Source organism: Nipponia nippon, unplaced genomic scaffold, assembly GCF_047370975.1.
Source record: "Nipponia nippon isolate SJK-2023a ecotype South Korea unplaced genomic scaffold, ASM4737097v1 scaffold_12, whole genome shotgun sequence".
Taxonomy (NCBI): domain Eukaryota; kingdom Metazoa; phylum Chordata; class Aves; order Pelecaniformes; family Threskiornithidae; genus Nipponia; species Nipponia nippon.
In genome coordinates this window covers 2,101,920-2,114,618 of record NW_028262313.1, presented here as the reverse complement: position 1 = coordinate 2,114,618, position 12,699 = coordinate 2,101,920, and the positions used below count along the sequence as shown (strand labels likewise).

General features: G+C 48.0%; 1 protein-coding gene across 9 annotated transcripts in view; it reads right to left on the bottom strand.

Annotated features, from left to right (window-relative positions):
• ARHGEF9 (Cdc42 guanine nucleotide exchange factor 9) overlaps positions 1-12,699 on the bottom strand; it is a 222,624-nt gene that overhangs the window by 57,884 nt on the left and 152,041 nt on the right. For all 9 annotated transcript variants that reach the window (XM_087748352.1, XM_087748353.1, XM_087748355.1 and 6 more), the window contains one exon: positions 11,059-11,238. In XM_087748352.1, the coding sequence (XP_087604478.1) occupies positions 11,059-11,238 (180 nt within the window). The remainder of the gene's footprint in view (positions 1-11,058; positions 11,239-12,699) is intronic.

Below are 12,699 nucleotides of genomic sequence, written 5' to 3'. Positions count from 1 at the left end.
TCCGGGCATCCTGCCTGCTCTGCCCACACGATCTCCTACCTGTCCCCGACCCTGCTTGCCAACATGGGACCTCCTTCTGCACATCAGGAGGCCAGAGGGACACGCTGAAGCCTGCCAAGGAGGTGAAATAACCCCTCCCACCACCCCGGCGCCGCTCCCGTTGCATGAAGGAGCCATCCTTGAAGTACAAAGGCTTCACACCTTTCCTTACAACAGCGCAGCCAAGAGTCAATTCAATGTCTTGTGTGACGGAGCAGAAGCAAACCCAGCGAATACAGCTGTCAGCTCTCGCTCCTTACGTCACGACGCGTGCTGGGGGAAGGGGTGCCCCCAGGCGCAGAACTGCCGTGCGGTCCTGCAGCACTGGCAGCACCCAGGGTCAAAGCAGGGCTGGTCCTAAGGGCGAGCAGCCCTGGGTGCTGCAGAAGGGCATGTCAGTGACCCCAGTCAGGTCCAGCTATGCCAGTTTGGACACAGGGAAACTCCTGGGAGATGCAGCATGCCTGGGAGCAGCTCTGCATGCCTTTCCCCAGGTCCTTCCCACAGGATGGGGTTCTCCGTTGCAGCACCTGCTGCAAAGATGAACTAGGTCGTGTTGTCTCCCAGTTGTGGGACTGCACATGGATCTCTGAAAGGGCTTTTTGTAGGATTTCCATCAGCACTGGGAGGCCTGGCCGAGCCCTGGGTCACTGCGAGGGAAAGCAGTGAGCTAGTGATCTAATCGCACCCAAAGATATGGGGATCCAGCATGCAAAACCTCTCCTGGCACACTGAAACAAATTTCAGAAGAACGTCACTTGTTCAGAGAAACAACCCAAAAGCCAGTTAGAAAACATGCCTCCTCCCAGCAAACCCCCCTCTCTGCTCCAGAAGAGGCTTCAGTTACACTGAGATCGAGCAACGCCTCATCTACGTGAGCAGTGTTTTATGCTGAAAAATAAACGCCCAAGCGCTGCTTCTGAGTAACTGCCTCGCCGGCGTAAGACTGCCAAAGCGACCCTGGGCCACTTCACTTACATCAGTGACGCTGGTTTTAGCGGGAGCTCTGCTGTGGAAACCTGGGGGCCATCCTCAGAAGGGAAAATGGGCTAGACCTGGGAAGGACAGAACTGCACAGGAGGGATACGTCCTCATGACAGCTTTATTGGTGTTTCAAACCAAATATATGTTGAAAATCAAGCAGGACCAATGTAGGTATTAAACCCTGTTGGCTCAAGTTTAAAGTAACTTCCCATCCTACCTTCCTGCTACTATGAAAAGGTATTTCGCAGCTCTCCCAAACCCAACTGGAACAGCTTCTTACCAAGTTTCATGACACTCCTACCAGTTTGGCAAAAGAGGATATTTTTAAACCTCTACCTCCTGGAGTCAAGGGATCATGAGAAAAATTTCAATTTTCATTTAAAAAATAAAGCAGGAAAGATCACATCCTAATAGTAGGGGGGAGGAAGCTTGAAAGCGTGAATCCTAAAGGCTTTGAAACTCTAAGGCAAATAGCAAGCTTGCAAACTTTCATGATTTCTGAAAACCTCAGAATTTGGTCTGCCTTTTGTGCACTGCAGGAGCATTCCCTGCTTCCACATCTGGGAATCTCAGGACTCCTGCTTTTTTCCTTAATGAAATTTTCGCTCCTTCCTGCTAGGATTCATGTTCCCAAAAGGAAAAAAATTACAGTTCTAGTCTAGGTGATTTCTGCTTTAGATTAAAAACAAATGCAATGATTTTATTGGTAACAGAGGAAGCCGAATGTGCCTTCCACCCCGTGCTCTCCAGCCTCAGCTGCTGAAAGGATTAATCCCACTGCGCTGTTCAAACACCCCCGCTTTCTGTCTTCACCTCTAAAGTTCTCCGTAATTCAAGCAAGGATCATTCTTCCAGGGGATCATTTGAAGTTTGGACCATGACTCACAAAAGATGAGGTACATCACAGCTCTGCTGCTGACCTTGGGCCAATCACTTAAACTGGTGGGGGCTTTCCCCACCGATAAACGGGGATAATCTACCTTACCAATGACATTTTTGATGAATATTTTTGAGGTTGACAGGCTTTACGTTGAAGTGGAGGGCACAGAAAAGCTCATGCATACCTTGAAATATGGACTGAAATGCATCACTGTGGGCTCGCTACACTCCTGCACTCATCCACGAGCAACAATTTGGCTCGACAGCCCTTTGGTCTGATGCGGTACGGCTGGTTTCGCAATTTCAGCTCTCAAATCCTCTTGTGCCTGTGCTGAGAAGGAGCTGGGCTGCGCTGGGGCAAGGGAAGGCTGCACCTCAAGTGTTAATTGTGTCCTCTGACCCAGCATCACCACCCCAAGCCAGATCCTCTCTGCTTCACTGCCCTGCTCGCTCAAACCGCAACGACGGTGTGCTGCAGGCAACAGTAAAGGGAACGAGCAAACTGGGGGTGACACTGCTTTTTCCCAGTAACTTATTAAATGTCATATTTAGTTGATTTAGACAAGGCTGCAAAGGTTCCTATTTTAGCCCAGTCCACAGTCACCTGTAAGTAGAGTGTTCGCTATGTTTTAGACACACACGACTCTCCCCAAAATGCTCTCCTGCCTGAAATGCTTGACTTGCATTGCTGCGGGTAACAGCTGAGATGCCACTAATGGAAAAAGGGCTCTCTCCTCCCCAGCTTTTCCAACGTGGACTGGACACCAATGCACAGATGTACCCCCCCTTCCCAGTGCAAATATATCTTTTTTTGTTAAAAACAAACAAACACCACTGGCACAGGTTGCCCAGAGAGGTGGTAGATGCCCCATCCTTGGAAACACTCAAGGCCAGGCTGGATGGGGCTCTGAGCAACCTGATCTGGTTGTAGATGCCCCTGCCCACTGCAGGGGGGTTGGACCAGATGACCTTTAAAGGTCCCTTCCATCCCAAAGCCTGCTATGATTCTATAAAAGAAACTTCAAAACTCTAGTTTTTGCCCAGTTTCACCTCATATCCCCAGTCTCCCCTGTCCAGGCCCAGTGGCTGCCGCCCCAGTGAAGCTCCTGTGGGCTTCCACAGAGCAGGGACGGGACTCTGGTTCCCTGGCAGCTTGTCAGCTCTGAAATCTTTGGGTTTCAACAAGTCTCTCTAGGCTCCTGTCCTGTCTTCAGCAATTAGGGGCTGTGGCTTGGCACAGATGGGGGCGTTGGGATAGCAGCCTGAATTACTGCATCCAATGCACCCCCCCCTTTTTTTAAAGAATAAATGATAAAAGCTGTTCAGCCATCATCAACAACCCTACAATAATAGAGCAGCTTTCAGTGTCTTTTTAAACACCTCTGCAATGCAAAAAAGCGTGGGCTGTGAAATAATACAGCGCTGCATGGGTCTCCCCCACACTATTAAAAAGGTCTAGCAGACCCAACAATGAAGACTGCCCTGAGAACCATTTCAAACGCTTTGTATTAAGAATTAATTAAAAGAAACCAAGAAAAACTACAAGAGAAGAAATTCAAGTTGCATAATGCTAGTCCTAAGTGATGTTTCACACTGAAAGGCCACTCTACGTGTGGAGAAGAACAGGCTTATCATGAGGCTCACAGCCCTATTTCAAAATTCAACCCTAATTAGGAAGTCATGACCAGCTCCTGCATAACATAATAATTTGCAGAGGCAGATAAAAGTAAAATAGTCAAATAAAAAAGCCCCTTTTGCCTAAGGACTCAGTTCTGGGAGCCAGAGCGAGCTGATCATTTCATTGTGCCAGTTAATATGTGATTTATATAAAATCTGTAAAAATGCGATTTATCAATTTGCAGCTATACCCAAATGGTGCATAAAATCACCAAATGGCACCGTTCCAACATTAGCTGACCTGTAATTATTATATATTTAGACTGCTGAATGCATACACTGTATATAGAGGACATTTTACTTGAATAGGCACTGAGGGCTGATAGTCTCATAATAATCAGAAAGCATGATAAAACAAACATTTTACCAGCCATCTGGATTATTAATCTCCTTCCACTGGATATTCACAAGGACACAACTAGCAGATAATGTGCCATCCTGGATTCCAGCTCACAATTAAATAACGTGGCAGATTAATGATACAGGCAGATCCTTCCAGAGAGCCGTTGCCATTCCACTGAATCTCTGCTCACCAGCAACTTTATAACAAATACCAGTGGGAGCAGCCCAACCCTTACCAAAATCTGGTACCAAACAGTGGTACTGCAGTGTCATCAGCCCTGCAACAACTGCACGGGAGTGTAGGAGGCTGCAATAACCCTAGAGCAACACGCCGCAGCACAGAGCCTCGGGACTATTTCAGCGCCTTGCCATGCTGCCCTGCCCAGCAGAGCTGCTCTGCGAGCCGCAGGGTTTGCCCCCTTGCTCCCTCCTTCCCTAAGCTGGCGGTTAGCTAGCGCCGTGCCCTTGTTTTCAGCCATAGGCACGCTCTGTTGGACTCTATGCTGGATTAAAAAGATCACTTGCTTATTTGCAATGAAGTAGGGCTCATGGTGCAGAGCTTTGCATAAGTAAAACAACATCAGTCTCTGCGTGTGAACCCAGTGATCCGGGCGCAGCCTCCCCCTGCCCTCAGGAGGAAGCACAGACCGTCCCGGGCTCTACAAACGCCCAGGAGCAGATGCTTCTCCCTTCCCTGCCTTCAGAGAGGAGGAGAGGACCTGGCAGGCAGCAAGAGGCAGAGGGGTGCTGCCTGTCCTCCCAGCAGCCGCCCCGGCCACGCGGCCCTTCTGCGGGCAGGCTGCAGGCATAGGGAAAGCGCGGGGCTGTGGTTGGGACACTGTTTGCTGGGAAACACAGACCATCTTCTCCCTGTATCCTCTTCCAGGATGAGGAATAGGACATTTGGCAGTAGAAGGAAAGGCAGTTGAAGGAAATTGTTTTTCCCTCCTGTGGTCCTACCACTATTTTCTCCCTCAGCCCAAATTTTTCCCTCTGTAACCTGGCTCCAGCCTCACCGTCCTTCGCTTCCCTCTGGTTCACAGGCTCTTCGATATCTTCTCTTTCCCTCCTGCAACTCCCCAGCTTCAGCAAACCCACTTCCAGCTCTTCCTTCTCCTCTAAACCTCCCCATTCCCAGCCTCAGAAGTTCCCTTTACCCAAGCTGAGAAATACTCTTCACTCGTTTCTGGAAAAGGAGAAAACAGCGTAGTCTACAGGGACAGCTGCAGACTCTGTATCCATGAAAGGTGAACAAAAATGGCTCCAAAGAACTTGCCCTGTGCTTCCTCCCTCTGGTTCCTTCAGTCTAAATGCTCCCAGGGGCCGGAGCTCCACCATGAAGCATGTAACAAAAGTTGCATGGCCACTGCAATAAACTGCATGTGCTACACTATATCCACCAAAATACTGTGAGTTAGGGCTCAGCACTCCCCGTTTCCTAAAAACCAAAAGCCCCCGGTGTGTGATGCTACATCCGACGCTCAACAGGGAAGGGCGACAGCTCAGCTGCTCCAGCAGCTCGTTGCAGAAACCCTGCCAGGCCAAGGAAGCCACTGCTTCATTCCAGGGAAGGATCTTTCTTCACGACCAGTTTGGCAGAGGACAGGGAAGGGGCTGCGAGGATTTGTGCCTAGTTTGCCTGATTCAAAGAACGGCCTCAAAACGCTTTTTTTGCACCTGCAAGCCAGCATGTACGGGGAAGGGCCCGCGTGCCAGCATTTGAACCTTTGGGGATCCGACGGATGCTGAGCTGTCTGAGTGGCATGAGTTGTCACGTCAATGGCAGCTGCAATTAGCCCAGGCAGCATTTGGATGCTAAAACGCTGCTTGACTTTAAAAAAAAAAACACCACAATTTGTCTGCAGTGCATCCTGTCGCTGTGGAGTGCTGCTCAGGCTGTGTGTGATACCTCTACCAGAAGCTATTTTTATGCTGGATTTGCCATGGGAGAATAAAATCTCCTTTACAAGGCACTGACTGCAGCAGACACTGCAGCACACACCGTTCTGTCTGTCCAACAGGTGAATGCTACTTCAACGCCATCCTCTTTTCCCTGGAAAATCTCACCTAGATGCCGCTGCGACTGGCGCTAAGTAAATGCTAATGCAAGGACTGCAGCGGGCAGAAAAGCAGGTGAGTGGTGTGCTGTTTTACCATACAATGAGATTTTAAAGGGGGGAAAAAAAGCAGACAGGGCAGCAAGATGCGGCTGGCTCTTGGAACAACACCTGCAATAGAGAGCACAGTCACAGCTCCCCCGGACAGAAGCGAAACCCACCTCCCCAACACAGTGTACGAGCTGCTAGGCACTCAGGCAGGACTCGCGTTCAGAGTCTCCTACTAAACAGTGCCTTGAAAGCTTACACCGATTTATCTAGCACTTCTCCTTTAGCAGCAGAAAATAAAGTGGGTCAAAGGCAGCTTTTCAGCAGGAAAACCAATCTAAAATTACAACACTTGGGGAAACCTAGGCAATGATGAGAGAGAACAAGGAGCGCTGCTGCACTGACCCACCCCTGCGTTTTCTCCTCTGTAAGAGGTATGGACCGCGAAGCATTTATACACCGTCTTTGCTCAAGCCTGTGGAGGACCATTACCCTTCATTTCTGCACAACTCAACGGTCACCGGGCACTACAAGAAGCTGTAGTAAAACCTCCTCAACCCCAGAACTGCTTTTTAGCTTAGCTTGGTAAATATAAGGAAGGAAGAGTCACTGCTGCTGAGGTGAGAAGAAATGTAATGTGGGAACTCAGTCTGCTTCTTGGTATCCAAAGAGATTAAGGAGAGCTTTATAACGAAATAAATCCCCTTCTCTGTCCAGGATGGGTGCATTCTGCCGTGTCTCTACGGAAAGATTTCACAGCACTAAACATCCATAAGCTTTCATTTTTTTCTTTGTTTTTCAGTGGAAATATGTCAGAGCCCAAACACGATGCCACTTGATCTCCTGTCTTTGGAGTGTTTGAATTTCACCCAGGCCATTTTGGAGACTTGATATCGGGCTCTGCAATCAAAACTTTGTTTTGAGACTTACTGTATTTTCTAAAGGAGACCTTAAAGTACGACAATTGATCCACGTGCAGTACTGGCGTATTATTCTGTGCTGTAAATTCCTCCCTACAAACACTCAGCCTATTTTTTTGAGCAGATGTGGACACTGGATGTGCTGGCACGCAAAAACTTGTTTGTACCACATCATGTAAAGACAGCCTAAGGCTATGCCATCCACAAAGGAGAGAAGAGCAACAAGTAGCATCACCACTACAAGTATATGAAATCCTGTTTAAAATTCCTGCTGCTTTTTTTCCAGTTGCACCTCCCACCCTTTCAGGCCCCTTTCAGGACTGCCAAAGACACTGCGCAGCTACTCCCGAGACTGATGGCTGCACCCGGTGGTTGTCCAGCACGGTCACTTGATAACATGTGCTAAGATACAACACAGATACCTTCATCTGTCCTAAACCCAGCTCATTATTCAGCCTTAAACATAGTTCTGGAGTTCTCATCCGCCTCTCTAATGACTTATGGGCTTTTATAACTTTCTCCCCGAGTGCAGCAGCTTCCTGCAGGAACCCATTCACCATTGCTTACTAGCTCCAAATTTTACTCCTCCTAGGTTGTGCTTCTTCTCTTCCCCAAAAAGCATCGCTTTATCATCCAGTTTCTCCTTGAAAGCTCCTGTGCTCCCAAAACTCTGTGGCTTTCCTCTCTCTCCCTTTCTTCTATCCAAGTCTCGAGCTACTAAGAGGATAACTGCAGGTGTTGTGCATGGAGACAACAATTCCTGTACGTGCAGGCAATTCAAGTGCAGGTTTTGTTTGCCACCCCCCCAGCTCTGCGTGTAAAAGAGGCCAAGGGAATCAGCAGGTTACTGTTTTCCTCTGCACTTGCAAATGTGAATTTTTCCTGCTATGAGATTTTGTGAGTGCCAAACGCGTTGCCAAAGATTTTCATATGATCTGGCTGGAGAGCAAGAAGCGTCAGACGTCTCACTGCAAACTAGGTTTCCAGCCCAGTTTTGTCCTCAGAAGTGATCCAAATGACTTTTAGAGGAATCTGATGTTGCAGTGATCTTCTGCTGCACCCCCTGTTAGTGCCTACATGAGACCTGCAGTCTCAAATATCCTGAAATTAATCCTGTTTGGTTTATACCTGTCTGGTCTGCCCTGTCATCCCTTACTTGAACTGCTTTTCATCCTCTGCTATGCAACATGTTGTTCCCTTTTCCTCCTGTACTTGCATAAGAGAAATACAGATATAAAGGAAAGCAATTATTTTGCAAGTAAAACTAGAACCACCCAGGCTAAATCAGGCAGTTTTCTGGCATCGTCTTAAAAAAGCAGGGCTCAAAGTACAACAGAGAAAAAACCCAGCCTCCTCATTATGAAAGAGTGATCAGCTGAATAAGAAATACAAGAAAAAAGATGGAGAGAAGAGCAAAGTGAAAAGTGTTCAGGTTAAATGGTCCTCGACAGGACCCTGAAGGAGCATAAACCTGCCGCAACGGTCCTGCAAGCAAAAGAGGGGTCACAGGCACCTTCTCCAGAGGCCCCAAGGGCTTTGCAGGCATCTGGTTCAAATAACCAAGAAAGACGGAGAGTGAAGGGGGCGGGGGGGAATATACAAGAATAGAAATGAAGAGGCAAGCAAGCGACCTCAGCCAACAGAGGAGAGGAGAACATGACAGCCCAAATGGCAGTTGGTTTCTCAGCACAGGACAACCAGCGAGTGGGCTGCCTCGTGGCAGCACACCCAGCACCGCTGCGTGGAGAAGGCAGCTCTGTTTTGTAAACCCGAGTGGCGAATTTTCCCTTGCAGAGCTGCGGACAAACTGTGCCAGAACTCCGCTTGCATATGTTTTGAAATGCCTGGTACTTATTTTTAAATATTAATTATCATTCATGGCAGCAAAACCATGCCGTTTCCCCCTGTGGGAGCACATCATTTGGTCCCAGGGCAGGTGTCTGGTCCCGGCCCGTGCTGAACAAGTGCCTCACAGATGGAATAACCAAGCCGGCCTCTTGCAGAGCCGATGGAAGGACTGATTTTGTTGGAGTACAGTCAAGCCGTGGGGTTGTGACATTAGACAGAACGGGCAAGAACCTTGCCTGGTAAGGCCATCATGATCCTGAGCACCAAGGTTTGTTCCAGGATGGTGTTCAGACATTTGTGTACAACAGTCTGAGATTCACTGATTCCTCTCCTTTGTTTTTCCCAGTTTCTAAAATCATCCTCCCCGCCTTTGAAAAGTGTAGGGAGAGATGGAAAGTTCAGCCAAGTGAAATGATCCATGGTTTTGGGCCTTAGAGTAAATGGGCTTGTTTATTTAGTTGTTCAGCGTGGTTTTTTTTAGAAAACAGGATAGCACAAAACAAGACTGTTATTAAACCTACCGTGAACGGTATGTTTACAACGTCACACAAAAAAAGGATATTAAATCTTTTCCCCTGAATCACAAAACGAAACAGCACTGGTCAATGCACTGAAAAGTTAAACTGGCCCAGAATATTTCAGTCTCCAAATTAGCAAAAATAATCAGACAGACAGATTTTTCTAATCCAGCCTTTCCAGCCAGCCACACAGATGAGATGTGCTAGCGACACAGGTGAGAATATTTTCTGCAATAAGATTATCATCTTGACCACACCAGATGCAAATCCATTTTCCAAACTCATTATCTCCCTGGCTGTGGGGCTCAGACTCATGGTGTCCTATTCAACAAAACACTAAACACTACTTGTTATTCTGGGCCAGAATAACAGCCTAAGCTTTTACACGCAGGCAGCTCAGGCTCCAGTTCCAGTCGCCGATCTCTTGCCCTTAGCACTGGCCAGACCGAGGACAGACAGAAGAGCTGCATCATGTGTCCCACAGGGGAAAAAAACATTGTGTACTGCAAGGCAGAAGCAAGCAAAAGTCTGGGTTCCCTTATCGGTGGTCATTGTACATCACTAGGAAACACCAGGTCATACATTTTAACCCAATTTTCCTAATCCATATGGCCGTTTACCAGATGAAGCAATAAAATCAAACAGGGATGTTGATGATGCAGGCTTGCACAAAAGAGGGAGGGTTCAGAGGGAGGGTAAGACAGGTAGAGAACCAAAGCAAACATGGCATCTCCTTGGGATGAGGCCTGGTCGCATGGTCTTCAGTGTGCGTTTCAGAGAGAACAGTCTTCCTTCTCCGCCACGGAGCTTGTCAAATTGCCTGGGAGGCTCAGAGGAAGGAGTCATCTTTCCCACAGTTTTACAAGGCAAAAGAAATCTTCATTTTTTGAACCATATCCCCATAGCTTCTAAAGGAATTAAATCTCTGATCCCGCCTATCGAACCCTGTGCAGAAGGGAGGGGAGAAGGAAGCGCACAAGGTCAAAGCCAATGTCTTGACTCCCCGAGGAAGGCTCGAGAGGGCCCAAATAATGTGGCAGGAGCTGATGATAGCAAAAAGGGCATCCTCTCGTCCCTTTGCTTTCTGAACACATACTGAGCAAAAAAACATTAAGTGCTCAAATCCTTATTTGCGTAAGGCCGGATTGCCAGCGGAGGTGGCTGGGTACAGCAAAACCTGCTTCAGCAGAAAAACAGAGGCAAGCAAAATGGTTCCTTGGCCCCTTAAAAAAAATAACCAGAGCTGGTCACGGACTAATTAGTGAAGTAATTTTATACCCCAAACTGCTGAAGAGTTAAAAGACAGCAATTCTTTTGGAAAGGGGAGGGCCGACACCTCCCTGTGCGACACGCAGACCAGAAAGCTCTTCCGAATGCAGGTCGCTTGTAGCCAGCGTGAACTTTTAGGCCCCACCAAATCATCTACTCATAGCCCGGCACAATACTTAGCTGTTTTTCCAAAGAACTGGTTAAGGAGAGAGGCTACAACATGTTGAGACACACAGCAAAGGCCACTCCATATCCCAAGAGCATAAACAGCAGAGCCAATACCTATTCCAGCCTCCCTCTACCCCACTCTCATTTCTTTTGAAATCTTCTTTGCTCCCCTTTTTTTTGGACAGAAAACAGACACACTGGAAATAAGCATCAATGATAACAAACACAGTAACCAGTTCAGTTCATCGACCGTTCTGAGCAGCATCGACAGTGATTCATTGTAGTGGTAAAAAGAAGAAAGTCACTCACCCTCACGAAGCTGGCGGGAAACCATCCTTCTTCATCATCGATCTGACCCCACCACCAGTCCTTGTTGGAAGCATCCAGGACCTTGATAACGTCTCCTGCTTTAAACGCCAACTCCCGGTTGGCCATGGTGACGTGATCCCATACTGCCTCAGCACTTACAATAGAACCACCACTGATCAGCTTTGAAAACAGAAAACCAGGAGTCAATAAAAGCTCGGTTCCCCGATGCAAGCACATGCACAGCAGCAGCACAGAAAAAAGCGCGCAGCCAAAGTAGAACAATTTTCCTCCATTCCAATCCATAACAATTTCACCCTCGCGTGATGTAAACCAGCCTGCGACCATTGCTAGAGACCGCCGTTCTGCTCCTAACCGTGCCACGCAAGCGAGCACTGCCTGCGGATGTCCAGCGCCTCTCAGGTCCTGGCCCTGCCCCCGGGAAAAGCAACACCTCCCCTGCCACCGCCACGCCGTATTTATGAGCATGCGCATCTATCAAGGTACATGGCTTTCAGGTACAATTCGGTTAGTATAATGTATAGCTGAGAGTTCCCAAAAAAGGCAAAACCAAGCAATGGTGTCCTGCAAAGGAATTTTCGTTTCAGAGCAAGTTTGCTCGGTTAAAGGATCAAACGTCAGCTTGAGACTCAGGCGGCTTTCCATGCAAATCCAAGTGAAGTTTGCAAACATTTTTAGAAGAATACTTTTTTTTTTAAACTGAGAGTTTGTTTCGTGCTGGCGATGTACTGACATCCCTTGCTTCTGAAATCTTCAAGCTACAGAGCAGACAAGAAGGGCACCGTGGCACCCCGCTGACCTGTTTCAGGCCTGCCCCGGAGCACAGCCCGGCTCCACGGCACAGTCAAACCTCGCTCTGCCCACAAGAACCTGGCCGCTGTGCCAGCCTTCAGGGCGCAGATACCTGCCCGCTAGAAACCGGACTGAGGCCAGACTCGTGTCCGACAGGACCTACTGAACGTCTCTCCACGCGGAGTACATGGTTGCCTTAGAGCTGGACCAGCACCACAACAAGGACCTAACCAGTTCTCATTTTCATTGCGAACCACCTAGTTTATATATATAAAACTCCTGCTTAATGCTTAACGAAGGACGCATCTGAACACTGATGCTTGTGCATCCCCAAGACAAATCCATCCATCCATGCCTGGGACACCCGCTGCTCCTCAGAATGACAAGTCCTGTATTTTTTAACAGAATAATAAATTGTGTTTATGTTTCGTCCACTGCAGGAATTCTACACTGAACAGTAAGACTGCCACAGCAAATATAGACTTTACCCATATGCTTATTAGCTTGTCACAGCCATCCTGAACCTTGTTCATTAATTCTGCTGTCTGAGACGCACTGAATATGCGCTTGGGCTCGCCTCCAAATCAGAATTTCAGCTCACAAAGAAAGAGCTCAGCGCTGCAACCATTACAGACCTTCCACATGGCAGGACTTTTACAGCCACAGATATCCTTTCAATTCAGGCAAGCGATACAAAGCATGAAGACAATAACCCGTCGCAGCGGTTGCGTAAGTGCAGGAGCACTGGGAATGGTTAGACTGCTCTTAACGGCTCTTTTATAAGTTTGGCTTACCAAAACGCTTGCACAGTAAGAACTTGCAGTAAACCTT